General features: G+C 41.0%; 1 protein-coding gene across 4 annotated transcripts in view; it reads left to right on the top strand.

The window, feature by feature from the left end:
• Nucleotides 1-19,280, top strand: part of PANX2 (pannexin 2) — a 37,467-nt gene that overhangs the window by 11,033 nt on the left and 7,154 nt on the right. For 3 of the 4 annotated variants that reach the window (XM_068165967.1, XM_068165958.1, XM_068165949.1), the window contains exons 3-6: nt 3,463-4,914; nt 6,783-9,364; nt 15,617-15,751; nt 17,426-17,667. In XM_068165967.1, the coding sequence (XP_068022068.1) occupies nt 3,463-4,914; nt 6,783-7,144 (1,814 nt within the window). In that variant the 3' untranslated portion in view covers nt 7,145-9,364; nt 15,617-15,751; nt 17,426-17,667. Of the gene's footprint in view, nt 1-3,462; nt 4,915-5,869; nt 5,944-6,782; nt 9,365-15,616; nt 15,752-17,425; nt 17,668-19,280 lie in introns of those variants that run through there. The other variant, XM_068165977.1, reaches the window with a different exon arrangement.

Raw genomic sequence — 19,280 nt, 5'->3', positions numbered from 1 at the left:
GCCAGTTGCTAGGAAGCACTAGGCCCAGGGTGAGTCTGTAGTACATCTAATTCAGTGAGTATACTTACCGGTATACTTGCCTGATACTTAGGTCTCCAGCACAAGGATTTAAGCACGTGTCCAGGAACTGGAAGATCCAGCCTGTTTGGCAGCACCTCATCACCGCTTCTGCTGCCTTTACCCAATGGTAGGGCCATAGCAGTCAGGCTGAATGTTTTCTTCCAGATCTTTGAGGAATTTTTTTGCACAAGAGACATACTTACCTTTGTCTTCGTGTAGCAAGCACAAGAATTTTCTGGTTGTTTTGTTTCATTTTTGAATGATATTTTCTGAAAACTGGGTTCCCTTTTTTTCTGTCTGCCATTGCAGAATTATGCTATTCCTTCTGCATTGCACTGGAATGCTGAAATTGTGCAATTCAGTTGGAAGATTGATGAGGTGTGATTTCTCTTTCCAGAGTAAATTCTAAAAGCTGGAAGTCCCAGGAGACATACAGATATTATTATTATGATTATTATCAATGTTTTGCTTTAGGTGAATGCTTTTTATGTCATTAGGAATACAGTAGGTGTGAAAAGTTACTTACCCTTCTATATAGGGGTATATACTATTACTAGTATTTTTCTTTCTTACTTTCTAATGTCTACCAAAAATCATTGTAGATGTGTTGTCCATATTATTTTCCATAACTTTTGCTCATAATATTTTAAAAGCCTGAAAGTGACCCCCTCTTCAGAGAGTTGCACATGCCAAATTTTATGCACTGTGAGTAGTCCCATTGGCTTCAAAGGAATTGCCCAACTCATGAAGAAACTTAGGAGCTGGTCTAATATTTTACAGTGTTGAATACTAAGACATCATCATTGTTATCTTTATTTCGAAGGGGCAAGTGAATGTTTGTGTTGGATGCAATTCACTGATTTTTTTTTTCCCAAGAAGATTTTTGAAAACCAGATACCACTAAAAGGAACTGGCTGACACTGGATTTGGTATAGGAGGAGTGGGAGTCTGTACCTATAGGAAGCCTACAAGCCTTACTAATGGGCAGCAGACTCAGCAGCTCCTGTATTTCATACTTTGCCTTCACTCCTTCTTTCCATACTGTTTAGGTTAATTTTTTTTCAAGATATTTTTGAGCACGGCCCCTTTATCTCTCTCCCTACCTTGGCTATCACAACCATGTACTCTCTTTTGTTTTCCTAATGTATGCCCTTTGTACCACAATACTTACAGCAAGTAATTTTTCTCCATTCAAGTAGTACTTAAACTGATGGGGTAAGATGGTACAGAACAGAGTGTGGGGAAAAAACTTAGCTGTCAAGGAATTTTAATTTCTCAAAGTGACATAACCCAATCAGTTCTATTACACAACTAATCCTATGTTGATTATTCCATCTTTGCATGTCCAAAAAAATTGTGAGATGTTTCTTATCCATGAGACTAATTTTGTGGACTTCCAGAAGCTGCTTAGGTGCAGAGTGAGCAGGATAAAGTGTATTTCTGTATAGCTGTTGAAAACTTCTGGTGTAGTGGTCTTGTGATGGCCTAATAGTATTGAAGAAAGAAAAGCTATGCTTCCTAGTATGCATATTTATACTCAAGTTGGTATAAGATAAAGTATAATATAATATAATATATATAAATATAAATATATATAAATTATATTTATATAAATATAAATATATAATATAATATAAAGTATAATATAATATAGTATATAAGTAGACCTGGTGGCTCAGTTGGTAGTGCACAAGACCCTTAATGGGAAGGTCGTGAGTTCAAGCCTGCAGTGGGCAGTAGTGTCCTCCCTACTCTAGTCATGAGGTCTGTGGTGACAGGTTGGACTCGATGATCTTTGAGGTCTCTTCCAACCTTAGTGATACTGATACTGATACTGATACTGATACTGATAATGTATGTTACAATAGTAACATCAAGGACTCTTTTTCCAATGTAGTAATTATTTCTGTGCAGCATTAGCATGGCATTACTTAGTCTCTTTAAAATTATTCAAAAGGGACTATTACCTGGGAATGTAGGTAAGTAGTCCTGAAGACAGGATTTGTTCTTAAATATTCCTAGTGATTTTGAATTTTGTATTCTGGCGTGCAGCTAACACATTTGTATAAGTGGACCTAAGGGCAGACCTTCAGACTGAGGTTTCAGAACTTCCTGAGATTTTACTGTGAGCATCAGAACAAAAAATCTTGTGGTACGCCCATGACGTTTAATGCAGAGAAGTTGGGTTCAGTATTCCAGGCACCAATAAGGATTGCACATTAGTTGTCTTACTGTTTGGGGTTTTTTTGCCTTTCATGTGGATGCATGTATGGAAATCACCGATACATGTCCACCCTGAGACACCTTTTCATTGTTTGGAACTGGCAAAACACAATGATCTTGAAGGTCTCTTCCAACCTGGTTTAATCTATTCTATTCTCCTCAAAAACATTATTTTGGAGACGATGATTCTGCCCTCTGGGAGTATTGGTAGGAGTTTCTGCCTCCTGGACTCACAAGAATGTAGCTATCAAGGAAAATTGAGAGAGATTGTATTTATGGGCTTAAGCCTACACAACATTGAGAAGATGACCATTCTGCACAGCTGCAATAGTATCTCCTAGGCTTTTAAAAGCAATTTTCCTTCTCTATAGTCTTTTCCTGCACCACTGAACAGCTATGCCATTTGCAATTAAGCTGCAGTCTTGTGGAAAAGCTGCACTTCCTGGTGGCTGGAGTGGTTACATGAAAGAATCTTTCTAAACTGCTTGAGGATTTTGAGGGTGAAATACCAGTATTAGTAGCAACTTCCTGTATTAAGTTAAAAACTAATACATTTTTTATATTGCATGATCCAATGCCAGAGCTATGATTTTAATGCTCTTCAGCTTTTCTGTAATGCTACTTACCCATCAGGAGAACACTGTAAAATAAAATTTAAAAATAACATCTGCTGTGATACAGTTGACTAAATGCTTGTATGTCATTAAGTTTCAAAATTTTCTACCATATTCAACGAGTAGACTTTGTTAATAAGTATTAAGCACATTGCCTTCAGCTTTTCTCTAGGAGAATATTTAGCTAGGATGAACCATAAATTTCACTTAAATGAGCCTTTCAGCATTTGCACAGAACATCCTCAGCTACTGTGGACTCATCTTTTAGTTTCACAGAGTTTAGGTCACAGTTGCTTAGGATGCTGTTCTGAGAGAGGTAATTAAACCAAAATACCTATTTCTTGCTGACATGTTTAGCTCCGGTTCGTTTCAAAACTTGTAAGTAAATAGTTTTGCCTGGGGGCTTGAGAAGATGTGTGCAAGCTGAGCTCTCTAATAGACGTGAAGGGCTTAATGGTCATGTAAAGATACAGTAAAATAAAATTCATATAATTGAAATGTTTATTTTCCAGAGCTCCTTTTGTAGGTTAAATGCACAGCAGTGACTTTTCTCTCTGTTATGCAGAGGAGCCAATATACTGTTACACACCACACAACTTCACCCGCGATCAAGCCTTGTATGCCAGAGGATATTGTTGGACAGAATTAAAAGATGCCTTGCCAGGAGTTGATGCCAGCCACTGGCCCTCCTTGTTTGAGCATAAGTTCTTACCTTATGCACTGCTGGCTTTTGCTGGGATAATGTACATTCCAGCTCTGGGCTGGGAATTTCTGGCTTCCACTCGACTGACTTCAGAGCTTAATTTTTTGCTTCAGGAGATCGATAACTGCTATCACCGTGCAGCTGAAGGGCGGGCACCAAAAATAGAGAAACAGATTCAGTCCAAAGGCCCTGGGATCACAGAGAGAGAAAAGAGAGAAATCATTGAGAATGCAGAGAAGGAAAAAAGCCCCGAACAGAACTTGTTTGAGAAATACTTGGAAAGAAGAGGACGAAGTAACTTTTTAGCTAAGCTATATCTTGCAAGGCATTTGTTCATCATCTTTTTAAGCATCATACCCATTACATACTTATCTACCTACTATGCTACACAGAAGCAAAATGAATTTACATGTGCACTGGGAGAGCCTCCAGACAAAACAAGCAGCTCCAAATTGCACATCAGAGTGAACTGTAAACTGCCATCTGTCCAGCTCCAGCGGATTATTGCCGGTGTAGATATTGTTCTCCTCTGTTTCATGAACTTGATAATCCTCATCAACTTAATTCACCTCTTCATATTTCGCAAGTCCAACTTCATATTTGATAAACTGAATAAAGTTGGAATAAAGACCAAGAAACAGTGGCAGAAGTCCCAGTTTTGTGATATCAATATTTTGGCCATGTTTTGTAATGAAAACCGGGACCACATAAAATCATTGAACCGTCTGGATTTTATTACAAATGAAAGCGATCTGATGTATGACAACGTGGTGCGACAGCTGCTTGCAGCACTGGCCCAGTCCAATCATGATGCCACTCCAACCATGCGTGATTCCGGGATCCAAACGATAGACCCAAGTGTCGATCCAGCAGACATTGATGCTAATGAGCAGCTCATCATTAAGAGACCAAGGAAGAAGATGAAATGGATCCCAACTACTAATCCTCTTCCCCAGCCATTCAAGGAACAGTTAGCCATTATGAAAGTCGAAAATCATAAACCTGAAAAACCGAAGCCTGTGCGGAGAAAAACAGCAACAGACAGCCTTATAGCTCCTTTGTTAGAGTCTGCTGGAAAGACCTCACAGCAATCTTCCACTCATAAAACTGAGTCAAATGCCATCCCAAGCACAAGCACTGAGAAAAAACACACACGACACTTTTCCTTGGATGTTCATCCGTATATACTAAGCAGCAAAAAACCCAAGCCAGAGGTTCAAGCCATCCCCTCAATGCCTACTTCAAAAAGCCAAGAGGGTGGATTTTTAAACCAGGAAGAGAATGTCGTAGTACATGTTACCTCCTCTCTCAAAGGTACAGTATGCCATAATGCCCATACCACCTCCACAGACCCTGATTTTCATAGCAGTCTTCAGGAACTCAAAGCTTATCTGAACTGTTTGACCTGCCTTCCTAGATTTAGAGATAGCTAATAATTTTAGGGTTTGCAGGCCTCAGAAATAGAAGTTCTTTCTCTTTAACAGCTATACGTAGGAAAAGGATTACTACAGGCTGAGCTGTATGAAACAGCCTGAGGCTGTTGGTGCAGGTAATTTTTCAAATGTAAGCAGATTTTCACAATTATGAATGTGGTCATGCCTTGCCAAGGAAATGAGAATTTGGCCTCCATGATACCCTCTCTGCTCAACCAGCACCTGGCACAATTCAAGCCTGCCTTATTTTAAAGTCATATGGAAGCTGCCATGGTAGATGTCCAGTATTCTGACCAGACATAGAAATGTGTGAGAAACTGTGCTAATGGCAGTTAAAGCTGCCAATAGAGAAGAACTCTCTTAAATTGCCAGTCCTTAAGGGCTGGCACATATTTGTCACTAGGAAATCACAATTCATATTTTTTATATTAACCATGCATGGGATGTTTTAAATTGCCCTTTGTTTCATGTGGACCAGAGGATGGATGGTCTGAAGTGTGGGTGCTGGTCAGAGATTCAGGAATTCTGCCATTCCCTTCCTGTGCAGCCCCACAGGAAATGCTCTTCATGAGCTTCAGTTTCCTGTGTGGATCTTGGAAATCCTGTCCTTTTATTACCTCAAAGGAGTCTTTCAAATATATCAATAAGTGTTAGGTACTGGAGTGATGGGGAAAGCCATGTGAGCATTAAGAAAAGTGATAGATCAGTAAAGAAACTGATAGATGGGTACTTCAGTTATTTTTGTAAGCTACTGACATAAGAAAGAAGCACTATGCAGTTGAAGTTACAGAAAGATTTGTACGTACTTAAAGCAATGGCTCTCATCTCATTACAAGCTAAGACCTCCCTCTGGGCTTCGACAGACTGACAGCTACCGTCACCCCAGTGCCCAGCAAAGAAGTGATTTGAGGTATAAAAGTTTCTGTCACTTCCAAATCCCTACACTCCTTAGAGCTTTCCAACTCCCCAATGTGCATGTGAGCTATTCTACAGCATTCTGTATCTAGTCACCTGCTCTGATTTCAACTCCACAAAACTACTGGGGTTTTCTGGTCTTAATTACCTTCACCTAAATTAGTGCTTGAATATTTTAAGGGCAAGAAATAATTACTGTAGTTTTGGGGCTCTGTTACTGCCCATTCCCATTTAAAAATTTCAGCTTTGCTTTTGAGTTAGATCTACATTGCAGTCTATCAGGTAAGGTAGACGTATAATTTCTGGAAAGAGACATCAGTTAATGTCAAATGTCCGAATTCTTTCTGAAGACAAGTGGCTTACAATGTGTAAGCACTAGTTTTTCCTATTTAAAATACTAGTGCTTTTTCTATTCCATCCTGTGGATTTCAACAGTCATAACGTTTGTCAAAACATTAAGTCATAACGTTTACTTTAAAAAAAACCCTGCCAGACTGTAGAGGAGAAAAAAAGATACTTTTCAGTTGGTTTTTGTTCATTTTACCAAAAAACCATTCATTGTCAGCAAGCATGAGCATGCATAAATAAGAGTGAGATTTACAAAACCCGTTTGTTTGTCCTTTTTCCCTGAGCTTACAACCCTGTTGTTTTGAAACAGTCCTGTTGAATTTATTAAAGGGTCCCAAGAAAACTATTTTTTGGGACCACTCCAGCTCCCACTGAAATCGGTGCCAAAAGTGCCAATAACTTTTGTGGGTTCAGACACTCCTCTCTGGTGGACTGGAAGGGTAAAAGACAACTTATTTTGTAACTGGCTGTTTTATTTTCTTTCAGACACCCCTCATCCTGCAAAAGAGATCCTATACTCTTCGGAGACATGCAGAACTGTGCCTGCTGCTGGGGCTTTTGTGACATGTAACCACAATCATATAGCCACAACCGCTGCTGCAACAAGTATGACTTTGAACCAAGTCAAGCCAGAGCAAACACCTGCACTGAACTGCAACCCAGCCCACCCTTTGCTGCACATCAACACGCTGTATGAGGATCACGAGGAGGAAGTGTCAAACATAGTAGACAATGGTATTCATTCACCAACCGACACCGGGGAAATCCTCTCTATCGCTACCCCAAAGCAGATAAGGTTGGCAACATTTGATGAACCAATGGCAATTGTGAGCTCGGTGGAGTACTGAAGACCCCGGGCTCCACAGCTGCGCCTTCATGGCCAGGCCCAAAACCACTGCAGTGCGGACCGTGGTCCCCTCAATGATGCAATTCACTGCATGAGCATGGAGAGTTTTCACACAGACTATAGCTTTCAGTAATAACACCAAGTGGTTTGTCAGGATCACATCATGAGCACTGTCAGTCATTTGCAAAATAGAATAAAGCAAATCTGGTGGAAATAGACCTCTAACACCAAAACAACCATTAGCTCTAGCTCAACTCTAGCTTCCTGATTTAAATGGGAATTAGCACAATTTATGAGCATTAAGAGTCTGATGGCACGCCACATTAATTTTAGTAAGTGTTTAAATCCTTTGCAAATGGAATCCGAATCGCTGATTAAAGTTAAAACAAAATGGAGGTGAGGAATACTTTTTTAACAGCAGCAGTTAAATAAGAGCTTTTTCCTAAATGGGATTTTTTTTCAATTCAGGATTATGAAAAAGTTATATGCAAGCAAAATTTTTGTTCAGTTGTTTCTTTAGCTCACTAATGCTGGGCTTGATGGAGACTTACCTGAAAGGGCCTTACTACCACCAGCATTTAAGTGCAAAAAGATTGATAGACTCAATCTCTTGTGTTTATAAATGAAAATATCTGAGGTATGCCCTGCCCTTTAACATGCTTATATGTTTGATGGAAGATGCTGAAATGAAGAGTTTATTTTTTTAGATATATTTTACCATGGGAAAAATTACTTTAATAACTTTTCAGACTTCTTGCTTTTAACAAAGCATGTAGAAGAGAGTCATTGTAGCTGCTTATTTTTTCATAGTGTATTTATGAACCAGGTTAGAAACTTTTCATGGGTGCTTCACTGATACGAAAAATTTTATGGAGGTTGTTACAAAACATCTTAAAAAATACAAAACCAGCAAACATGTTTTCAAATAACACACAGTTTTAAAAGTCTATGAATTATGTCTGCAGACTTGGCTAGTCCTTGATTCAGCAAACACTTATTGCCATGGATGACACTGAAACAACTCGTATGTCTCAAGCTAAGCACACACTGAAATGGCTTTGCTGAATCTGGACTGTAGAGCAAGCAGACAATAATCCCGCAGTATGTGCTACCACTCTGATTCAGTACTTGCCAGCCTTGGCTCAAAGCACATCTTCATGCCCATCTTCCTATAACTACGGTATGTGTGATCTAATAGAAAACTCTAGTATAACTAAAACATCTATTAAAAGTGTGTCATGCAATAACCATTCTCAGCAAAATTATAGTGAAACAAAAAGTGACTGTGTTAAAATAATATTCCTAGCTGCATCCAGAATTATGGACTATGTGTGTTTGCTTCAAAATTATGTATAATGGTAGATAAAATATGCAGCACAAAAAATGGGACTGAGATCTTGAATTTATTTTTAATTTATTACCTCAGACATGGATATATTATACCAATATTTAATGAAAATAGCACTGAAAATAAATACCTATTATTCTGAATAGTTTAATGTGTACTACTTCCTAGCTTAGTTGCTTGCAAGTGGGATTGTATTAAAAGCAGTAGGAGGGACATGTAAAGCCACCGTTTCCCCCTACATAACTTCAAATTTGCCCAAGCTCTTTGGCCTGAACAGCCAAATACTAAAAAGGCAGCAAATCGCAGGACACGTGCCACAGACAGGGGAGGGGCGCTGGGGACAGCTGACCTCTAACACCCGAGGTCTCGTCATAATGCAGGACAGCACGGAACTTATGAGGGACATGGAGCTTGCTCCAGGGAAGCTGGGAGATGATAGCTGCAAAGGCTGCTGCTGGCTTGTCTCCTTCCATCCCTGGGGACATTGAAATTCCCACTGTAGCCTGCAGCAGAGCTGTTGTGTGAGGCAGTTGTGGGACAAACAGGGATTCAAGTAGTTCATATGCTACTTGTAGGTTTAGGGCCATAGGCTGGTCACCTGTCTTTTAATCCACCCTAACACAATCTGCAGGGTGTTGAGCATCACTGCCCTGCATGACTGATAAATTGGTGGGATTTTTTAGTAACGAATCTTCACCTGCGTAGCCAGGGCCTCATTCTGCCCCAGGTACAGGAGGAAGTTTTCTTCAGTGAGAGCCTAGGAGTGGAGCATCACTTGTGATGGGACTGCAAGCAAGGTCTCCATCCAGCCTGATGGGTAACTGCCATCCATTCAGAGTCACCTGAAAGCAATGGCATGTGGAGACTTTGGAGGTAAGCTGAATGCCCCACTACACTGTATTTCCTTATATGAATATTGCAGTTAGAAGTCTTTTTGTCAGGCAAATTAAAACCATTGTAGTTCAGTACTTGCTAAAAAACAATTACAAAAAATAGGAAAATTGCCCTCAGAAAATCAGGAACCTCATAACAAAAGCAGAGTGAAAGAATAGGACCCTCAGCCCAGATTTAAAGACATGTAACTCCCTTATGCCTCTGTACTTTCAATTGCTGGAAGGCAGTGTGGTGAATTTGCTCCTGGTTGCAGCAGCTCAACTGTCAATGTTACAAATGCATGGAGAAATCCTCGGGGGCAGCTGCTGACTTTCCACTTGATACCACACATGAGCAATATATCAGATGAGCAGTAGGTCTGTAGTGAAAGTGTTGTACCTGTACACCAGTATCAGGCAAAGCAGACTGTGTGCAAAACTAAGGGTCTGAACTTTGTGTAGTGCATTGCAAATAGCAACATTCAGTAACTAGAGGGATTTTCATTATGCAGAAGATGCAGAGCTGGATTCTCAGGAAGGTGCATGTACCAATCTAATGAGTGGTGGTTCCTAGGAAGTGTATCCCACTAAAGTGCATGTCTCCATTCAAGAGCAGAACTGAAGTCTGTGTGGACACTGTGATAATGCTCCTTTCTCTTGCTTTAGGATCTGTTGGGGTCCTTGTAGAAATCAGTATCAGGCTTTATTGGACCAGCTTAAAGAAAGAAAGGAAAGCATATAGCTTTCCCCATCCCTGGGAACAAGCTAAACTCAGAGAACACTCACTACTGGTCTTACAGGAGTGTTGCACTGTCCTCTTTCACAAGCTGAAGGCTACAGATACTGGGCACCCAGTTCTGGGTCTTAACAAGCTAACTGTATTACACTGACCAAGCAAGCAAGCAGAGAGCAAGTGCAGCTTAGTCATGGCTTATGTGGAGTAGGTAACTTGTAGGCACATAGCAAACACTGCCTTGCTGGACTGAAAGGAAAATGTTAGTGTCCCACTCACTAAGGGGAACTTAACTAAATTGAATGACCAAGATTCAAAGATTCACAGATTACACTGGGTTGGAAGGGACCCTCAAAGGTCATCTCATCCACTGCCTTGCAGTGAGCAGGGACACTTCCAACTAGATCATGCTGCCCAGAGTTACATTGAGTCTGATCTTGAATATCTCCAGGGATGGGGTCTCAACCACATCCCTGGGCAATCTGTTTTTACCACTTACTGTAAAGAACTTCCTCCTTATGTTGAACCTAAATCTACCCTGCTATAGTTTAAAACCATCGCCCCTCGTCCTATCACTGCAAGCCCTTCTAATGAGTCTTTCCTCAGCTTTCCTGTAGGTCCCCTTCAGATACTGAAATGTAGCTATAAGGTCTCCTTGTAGCCTTCTCTTCTCCAGGCTGAATAGCCCAAATTAGGAAAGATGTTGAGTTGCTGGAACGTGTCCAGAGAAGGGCAACAAAGTTGGTGAGGGGTTTGGAGCACAAGCTCTATGAGGAGAGGCTGAGGGAGCTGGGGTTGCTTAGCCTGAGAAGAGGAGGCTCAGGGGAGACCTTATTGCTCTTTACAACTACCTGAAGGGAGGTTGTAGACAGGTGGGGGCTGGTCTCTTCTCCCAGGCAACCAGCACCAGAACGAGGGGACACAGTCTCAAGCTGCACCAGGGGAAGATTAGAAGATTAGGAAGAAATTCTTCATAGAGAGAGTGATTGCCCATTGGAATGGGCTGCCTGGGGAGGTGGTGGAGTCACCATCATTGGGGGTTTTTAGAAGGATACTTGATGGGGTGTTTGGTGCCATGGTTTAGTTGATTAGATGGTGTTGGATGATGGGTTGGACACGATGATCTTGAAGGTCTCTTCCAACCTGGTCTAGTCTATTCTATTCTAGTCTAGTCTAGTCTAGTCTAGTCTATTCTTTCAGCCTGTCTTCATAGATGTCCTGCAGCCCTGTGATCATCTTGGTGGCCCTTCTCTGTATGTATCTCTTGTATTGGGTGCCCCAGAGCTGGACACCATAGTCTAGGTGAGGCCTTAGCAGAGCAAAGTGGCAGAATCACCTCTCTCAATCTGCTGGCCATGCTTGTTTTGATGCAACTCAGGATGTGATTTGCTTTCCAGGCTGTAAGCGCATACTGTCTACTTATTTCCAGCTTCTCATCCACCGGTACCCCCAAGTCCGTTTCCACAGGGCTGCTCTCAATTTCATCATCCTCCAGCCTGTATTAATATGAAAGGTTGCCCCAACTTAGGTGCAGGACCTTGTATATTGTTTTATTGAACCTCATGAGATTCTCCTCAGCCCACCTCTCCAGCCTGTCCAGGTCCCTCTGGATGGCATCACATCCTTCGGACTTAACAGCCACACCACTTAGCTTGGTATCATCTGCAAACTTGCTGAGGGCACACTCAATCTTGCTGTGAATATTACTGATGAAGATACTGTGCAGCACTGGTACCAATACACACCCTAAAGTGATACCACTTGTGACCCGTTTCCATCTGGACATAGAGCCATTGACCACGACCCTTTGTGTGCAATCATCCAACTAATTCCTTATCCACTGGACAGTCCACCCATCAAAGCCAACTCTGGGGAGGGGGACTGTGTCAAAGGCTTTACAGAAGTCCAGATAGATGGCATCTGTTGGTCTTGCCTTGTCCACTGATGTAGTTACACCATAGTAGAAAGCCACTAGGTTGGTCAGGCAGGACTTGCCCTTGGTGAAGCTATGCTGGCTATCTCAAATCACCTCCCTGGCCTCCATGTGTTCCAGTGTAGTTCCATGATCTTCCCAGGCATAGAGGTGAGGCTGACAGGTTGGCAATTTCCAGGGTCCTCTTTTTTTACCCTTTTTATGGATGGGTGTAATGTTTCCCTTCTTCCAGTCTGCAGGGACTTCACCTGACTGCCAGGACTTTTCAAAGATTATGGAGAGTGGCTTTGCAACATCAGCCAGTTCCTTCAGATCTCTGGGATGCATCTCATCAGGTCCCATAGATTTATGTATGTTGAGGTTCCTCAGGTAGTCCCAAATTTGATCTTCCCTCACGGTGGGAGGGACTTTACCCCACCAATTTGCGCCTAGTCACCCATGGACTTGGGAAGGCAACGGAGCAAGATTGCCAGTAAATGCTAAGGCAAAAAAATGTTATTAAGTACCTCAGCCTTCTCCTCATCTGTTGACACCAGCTCTCCATTCTAACTCCTCAGAGGGGGAATGCTTTCTTTAACCTTTCTTTGATGGCTGATGTACCTGTAGAAAACCTTCTTGTTATTCTTTGCATCCTTTGGCAGGTGTGGTGGTTTTAGGCTATGCCTTTAAAATTTAGTTACAGATTTACAGATTCAACCCACCACAGCCAGGTTTAGCACTATCTGTGCCTTAGTCTTCCTCATCTTTAAATGTCTCTTTAGCATTAATCACATTAGAATCTCTGTCTGCCTGGACTCTGCCTAATGGTTTCAGCTTGGCAGATCAGATGAGTCACATTCTCTAAGGCTGCTTTCCCATTTGCTTCATTCGGAAATGACCACATGTTGAGAGCACGGAAACCCTTTTCTTTGGGGAACTCTTATTCAGAGTATGTTTGACAACCAAATAGGGGAGATGAGTGTGTCAGAAGCATCTTTTGAGATTTATTTAGGCTGTCCAAACCCAGCAGGAGATCTGCCATTTCTGTCTTACAGCCAGCTAGAGAAGTACTTCCGCTGGGATTTTTTTAGTACTTTTTAATATTGATGTCACTAACATTTGGCTGTACTGAGTAAATATACTCATATGCAGGCACACACAGATTTATACATATATAGCTATATACCTACAAATTCTCTATATGGATGTAAATATATATCTGTTGCATAGAAATGATCATCTTCTCTGCTTTGTGAATAAGCTATACTTAGTAATTTCTTTCCTTTTCCCTTCATTTGTCATTATCATGCATGAGGCCCAACCCAGCAACATGTTATGTGAATTAATCTCTGTGTTGGGAATGCAGCTGACAGCTATTTTGCACACCCTTTGTATTTCCAGAGCTGGCTCCCAAAGCCACCATTGGACTCAGAGGCAAGTGAAGCAGAGCTGAAGCTCCTTTTGCTTGTCCCTGGTTAAGAGTAACCAGGTTATCTGCCAGTTAAAAGTACAGCAGGGATAGTGTTCACGGTCTCTGTGTGAGAGAGATGCTGCACTAAGGGTATGTCATCTCTAGCTTTAGGAAAGGTTGTCAGTGCCATTTCAGGCTTGCATCAAAAGGAACACTAATGAAAAGTTAAGTCTGAGAGCATGAGCTCAGGCTTCTAAAAACACTGACTCACTGAAAACTGAAGACAGCCTTAAACACAGTTAACCTATTGCTGTGTTGGAAAAAATTCTTCACTTCATATCACAGTCATAAAAGAGCATTAATAGGGCTAGTGAAAACCTTAACCTTTCAGTAGGAGGCTTCTAGAAGAGCTCATCATCATTCCCAGCTTATAAATGCACACTCTGAAGCACAGTAAAGTGAAAAAAATTGTCATGAAGCGACTTAAGCTGTGTCCATAGTACATAATCTAAAACTGAGACCATGCTATAAGTAGTGCACTGCCTTACCTGCCAGTATAAGCAAGCGAGGATGGTTTTGGGTGCTAGAGGAAAGCTCTCTGAATTCACTAGCAGAAAATGCTTTTCTTAAATTCTACCAGAAACATAGTGAAATATTGATCAAAAATGTTTTTCTTCAAAGAAGCAATGAATTTTGTCATTAAAATCATTCTGCTAAAATACAAGACACAGAGAACCCTGTGAGTTTTAAACAGGACAATTCGTTTTCATCCACCTTTCAATGCTTTCTGGCTTTTAATAAGGAATATTCCACTCCATCTCTAAAGGGACTGTAACTAATGAGAAAACATTCTATGTACATTATTCACTATCAACAAATTTCCAGCTTTTGCTATTCTCTGAACAGTTTAAAAGTCTTTTTAGCTGTTCTGCAACATTGTACAACAGAAAAATTTAGTAATTATTCTGCAGGTCAGATTCAAGGAAGTGCTGGCCTGCCAATCCTCTTGTTCTCAGTGATTATTGATGCTTTTGACTTGCTGTTTTACTGACTTGCTGTTTGTTCACAGAATGGATTTGCCAAGACTCAGAGCCAGCTTAAACTGAAAGAAATTGTTGAGCCTCCTGCTGAGCTCTAGAGCAAAGAAGTTTACTGACTCTTTTGGTTAACTAGAAATAATGTTGCTTTGTAATCTCAGGCTCCTATCATTCACCAGCCTAGCTTTCCAAAAACATATCCAGGGAGTGAACAGAATACAATAAATGCCTGGAAGAGGAATGCATGATTCACAAGTGAAATACAATGTCTTGCATGAAATGAGACAGAAAACCCCATATCCTCCACTGCAGATGACTGCCTGTAAAGAAAAATTACATGCCTACAAGATTATACTGTTTTTTGCTCTTAGAGCTTTTACACTCTGTCAATAAAGCCGTGGCAGTTTACAGCAGTTATTGCTCTGGAATAACAAGCCTGTGCCCAGACCTTGGGGCACACAGCAGAGGAGACAGATGGGTACATTTTGTTGCTGAGGGAAAGAGCTTCTGAGAGCAGTTTGGGAACTTGTTTTGCAAAGTGATGGATGTGTTTATCCACACAAGCCTGGAAAGAAAACTGTACTATTTGTCCTCTGTAGACAGTCCTGCAGATGTCATGCTGAGAGATTTATCCTGTTACTAGAAAGGCCAAAACAATGTAAAAGGGTGACAGGATGTAGAGAAAAAAATTAATATCTTGCAAAAGAGAAGGCTCCAGGGAGACCTGATTGTAGCCTTTCAATACTTAAAGGGAGCTTGTAAGAGAGATGGAGAAAACCTTTTTAATAGGGCCTGCAGTGACAGGACAAGGGATAATGGTTTTAGACAAAAAGATAGACATAAGGAAGAAATCATCCAAAACAACATAGCTGAGAGCTTGAGGAATGAGGTATCTCAGCAGAGCAAAGGGATGCTTCACATGACAAGAGTGGCAGAAGAGTCAAGGGAACTTCTGAGAGAACCTTTAAATATCATGAGAGTGTCTCCAAAGCAGTGGCAGAGAATATTGTAATGCCTGGGAAAAAGACACTAAGAGAAGTGCCACAGAGATGATGGAGGTACTGAGAAAGCTGGGACAATATGTTTAACCTGTCAGGTAGGCAGGTGGAGGCTGTAAAAGGAACAGCATTCAATACACCTAAGTTATCTGCCTCTTTCAGAACCCTGACTCCAGGCTCCCTAGCAGCCTGGCTGCTCTCCTGGAAACTCCTCTCAGACCATGTGAAATCAAGAACTCTGTGTTGTGAAGAGAGAGCACCATCCTGGGAAAAGCCAGCAATATAATATATATGCAGGTATGTCTTTTCCCTTCTATATTCCAGGATTTTTGCAAAAGTCTGTTTAATTCTTTTATCCACAGATTAGTCAGAATGTCCCACAACATCAGTCCATGTATTTGTCTACAAGCCTGTCTTTACTTATAAGAGCTGCTGGCTCAGCCTGCCACTACCCAGTTTGCTCTAAATCATCGGTTTCTACTCAAGTGCTAGGAGGCCTGGTCTCCTGCCATAAGTCCTTTTGTTTAAATAAAGTCTTATATTAAAGTAACTACAGAATGGGAAGCACAAGCAGATCCAACAGCAGTGTCTTGGAAAGAGACACTTGGACCTAAAGCAAGAGCTATTTATTTTCCTTTTTACCATCTAAATGCAGGTTTATGTTACAATAAATCTCTGGGAAACACCAGAGGCAATGTGGCTGGCAAACAAAATGTCCTCTTCAGGCACACTCTTTTTCCCAGCAGACCTCTCCTCTAGTGGTTCTAGCCCTGGCCTTTATACAGTTTTAACTTTGTTTTTATATTTCACTGACTTTCTCACCAAAACCACAATAAATAAAATAGGAATCACATTTACACTGTAAATGGGAATTTGGCTTTTGATTTTTACCCTAAGCATTGAAACCAAAATCAAACCAAAAGATTATCTAGTTTCTGCAAGTTTTAAGTTGTAGAATTATGTTTGTAAATTGAATTATGTTTGTAAATTGTGTAGTGAATTAAGATGTGTAAATCAGTAGGGCTTTCTTTAGATGTTTCTTCTTTGGGCTAACAGTAAATTGCAAAATACTTGATGACAGGTTTCATTTGCAAAGTCAAGGCAGGACACTTCTGATGAGATGACTTGCTAATTTATTATATGTTACTACCTAGTGTTTGGGCTGCAGTCATACTTGGGAGTTGCTTTCATAGACCAGTAATACAGTGGCAACTCTGGCCAAGAATCTAGCAGGCCTACAGCCATTGTACTGCGCCTGTTCAGGCAGCTCTGCCTGCTTGCATGGGCTTAGAGCTGCCCCTACTTGGAGGGCTTCTGAGCAAGCACTGAGCAGCCTTAACCCTCCCTCTGTTGTAGAAGCTTGTCCACTTTGTTTCTGCAAGCCAAAACATTTTCCACGGATAAAGGAAAGCTGCCTTAGCTATACAATGCACAAGGGCACAGAAGAGATCACTTTGCCTGCTGGCCTTTGCAAGAGTGCAGGAAATGGGCAGAAACAGGTGAGTCAGGGCCCAAAACAATCAAGGGCAACAGTCATCTTCTGGGAGGTCAGATGCAGCCCAAGACTGTGCAGCCAGTTCTTGTCTTTTCTTGAGCAGGTCACTAACTTGTATCTGCTCCCCTGTCTTCACCAAAGTCCACAGCCTGTGATGTCCCCGAAATTCTGCCTTCTCTCTCTACCATATACCTCTTTGCTTGTTAAGCCTGTTTTTCTAAAGTCAGTTCTTGCACATACTGTACCTAGGTTACACTGGCTACTTCTTCATTAGCCAATAATGCAGTGCCATAGGAGCAGACCTTCTAGGAATGATTTCTCCTGTAGAAGCTGCAATCACAACAGATCCACTCTGTAAAAATTAACCAGTATGTAGCTGGCAGGTCCATCAGGAAATTATCTCCATGCTACTCCAAGCCAAAATGCCAATTCTGATGCTGTTGTTATACTCATCTCCTGTATTGTCCCTCCTCCAGCCATCCTCACAACACCTTCCTCGTAGAGCTGCAGATTATATGATGGCTGTGCAACACCTTGCTCTGCCTCACCTGAGCACCACATCACCACAGCTGGCACAGAAGAGATTGTAGAACTGTTTCCTCTACCATCAAGGAAGAAAACAAGGAGGACCAGCAGGTGCTAACACTGTTCACCAGTCCTGAGAGCTAAACTCAGTGGGATTTACCAGTTCAAGTACAAGGTGAATTCTCCCCAGAAGGTAAGATTATGCATATAGTAACATTCAGCTACCACAAAGTAAAATTAGACTATTGATTTATAGTGTATTATCTCTGTGTGACAGCTATGCATGTGTGTACTCTGGCCTCATGCTAAATATAAACTAATTCTGTGATTCTCACTGAAAAGCAAGCTTTGCTTTACTGTTGGATGGACACATATACAAGATTTGTTACTCCAGAGTGCCTAGCACCTCCTAAATCCATGTCCTAACCTTCCCCACAGCTTTTTGTATTCTGTGCAGTTCACTCCATTAGGAAACTCCTAAGAGACACTAATGTCTCCATAGTAATGTTGAAACTTTAAATGTTCTCTTGTTGGCTTTGCTTAGGAAGCCAAAGACTGTGTGGTAAGTGATACCAAATGTGTCCAAATAAGCTGCCTTTGAGCTGATTGTGCTGAGCAATCTATCAGGTTCAAAGCATTAAATGACTACAGAAACAGATAGCTTTAGTGATGTTTCCTCTGCAGATTTATAGCAGACATAAAGCCCCAAAGCATTCAGCACCAGAAGAGGCACTGGCGAGATTTGTTTAGCATGGATGACTCAGACAATTTTTATGGCATTCAAGTTGCTACACCTGATTGCAAACTGAAGATTTTATAGTATCATTTCCATTTTCTTCCCCCTGAATGTTAATGAAGCAGCAAATGTATGAATAAGGTAACACTGATTCTGTTAGCAGACTGGCAGTCAGGTAATTGACTTCCTCTGTGCACTAGGTCATGTGTATGTACTGGCCCAATTATCTTTTACTAGTGGAGAAATAATTCCTAATATTTAGCAGAACCATTATTCCAATGATGCATTGCTTCCAAGTGTTTCTATTAAAATATCTTACTCTTGATAGCTCCCTTAAATGCCTTTTAGAATGTTAATGTCTGTCTGCCCTTGTGTTGATATATTAAATACATTTCTTTTAAATAGAGTTGAAAGACAAAAACTTTACAAATGAATTGGAGTCAACTCACCTTTACATTAGCCTGCATTGTTTATTTTGCAATCACTTGGGTTGGACCAGGAGCTGTTCCTGCTGTCTTGCCAAGCAAAATCCTGCTGGGTAGTCAGGACAGGCTCACTTGTATTCAGCAAGACACAGGCAGCAAATATCTTGGCCCTTGTCCTCAGAAAGGCTGCAATTGAAAGGCCACCTACCTGTTGAGTGCCCTTCATCACAGCGAACTTGATCAGCTGAAGCCTGTACTTCAGTGGCATAACTGAACTGCTAATCCCATGCCTTAGAAATTGAGATGGAATTTAATAAAAACTGCAACCAGTACAGGATATTTTAACAGTCAAAATTATTTTCATAACTCATTTACTAAAGTTAGTCAGAAAGATCTGCAAGCTCACTGCCTAAGTATGTCAGGAGAAAAAGAAAATAAACTGAAACACAGTTGTGAAATATTTTCTCAAGTAGTACTCTTTCTCTGACTCCTGCAAAAATTCTGGGATGAAAATGCCTAACATACAGAAAAAGGGGTGTACAACAATGAAGGACAAATGACAGCAGGTACATGCATGAAACTACTAAATGGAAACTCAGGGATAACATAACAAAACCAGCTTGCATTTTCCTGTCATAAAAGTTC

Source organism: Melanerpes formicivorus, unplaced genomic scaffold (assembly GCF_026170545.1).
Source record: "Melanerpes formicivorus ecotype bairdi unplaced genomic scaffold, bMelFor1.0.p_v2 SCAF_3, whole genome shotgun sequence".
Classification (NCBI taxonomy): domain Eukaryota; kingdom Metazoa; phylum Chordata; class Aves; order Piciformes; family Picidae; genus Melanerpes; species Melanerpes formicivorus.
Note: the sequence above shows the minus strand (reverse complement) of the source record. Positions and strands in the feature narration are given on the sequence as shown.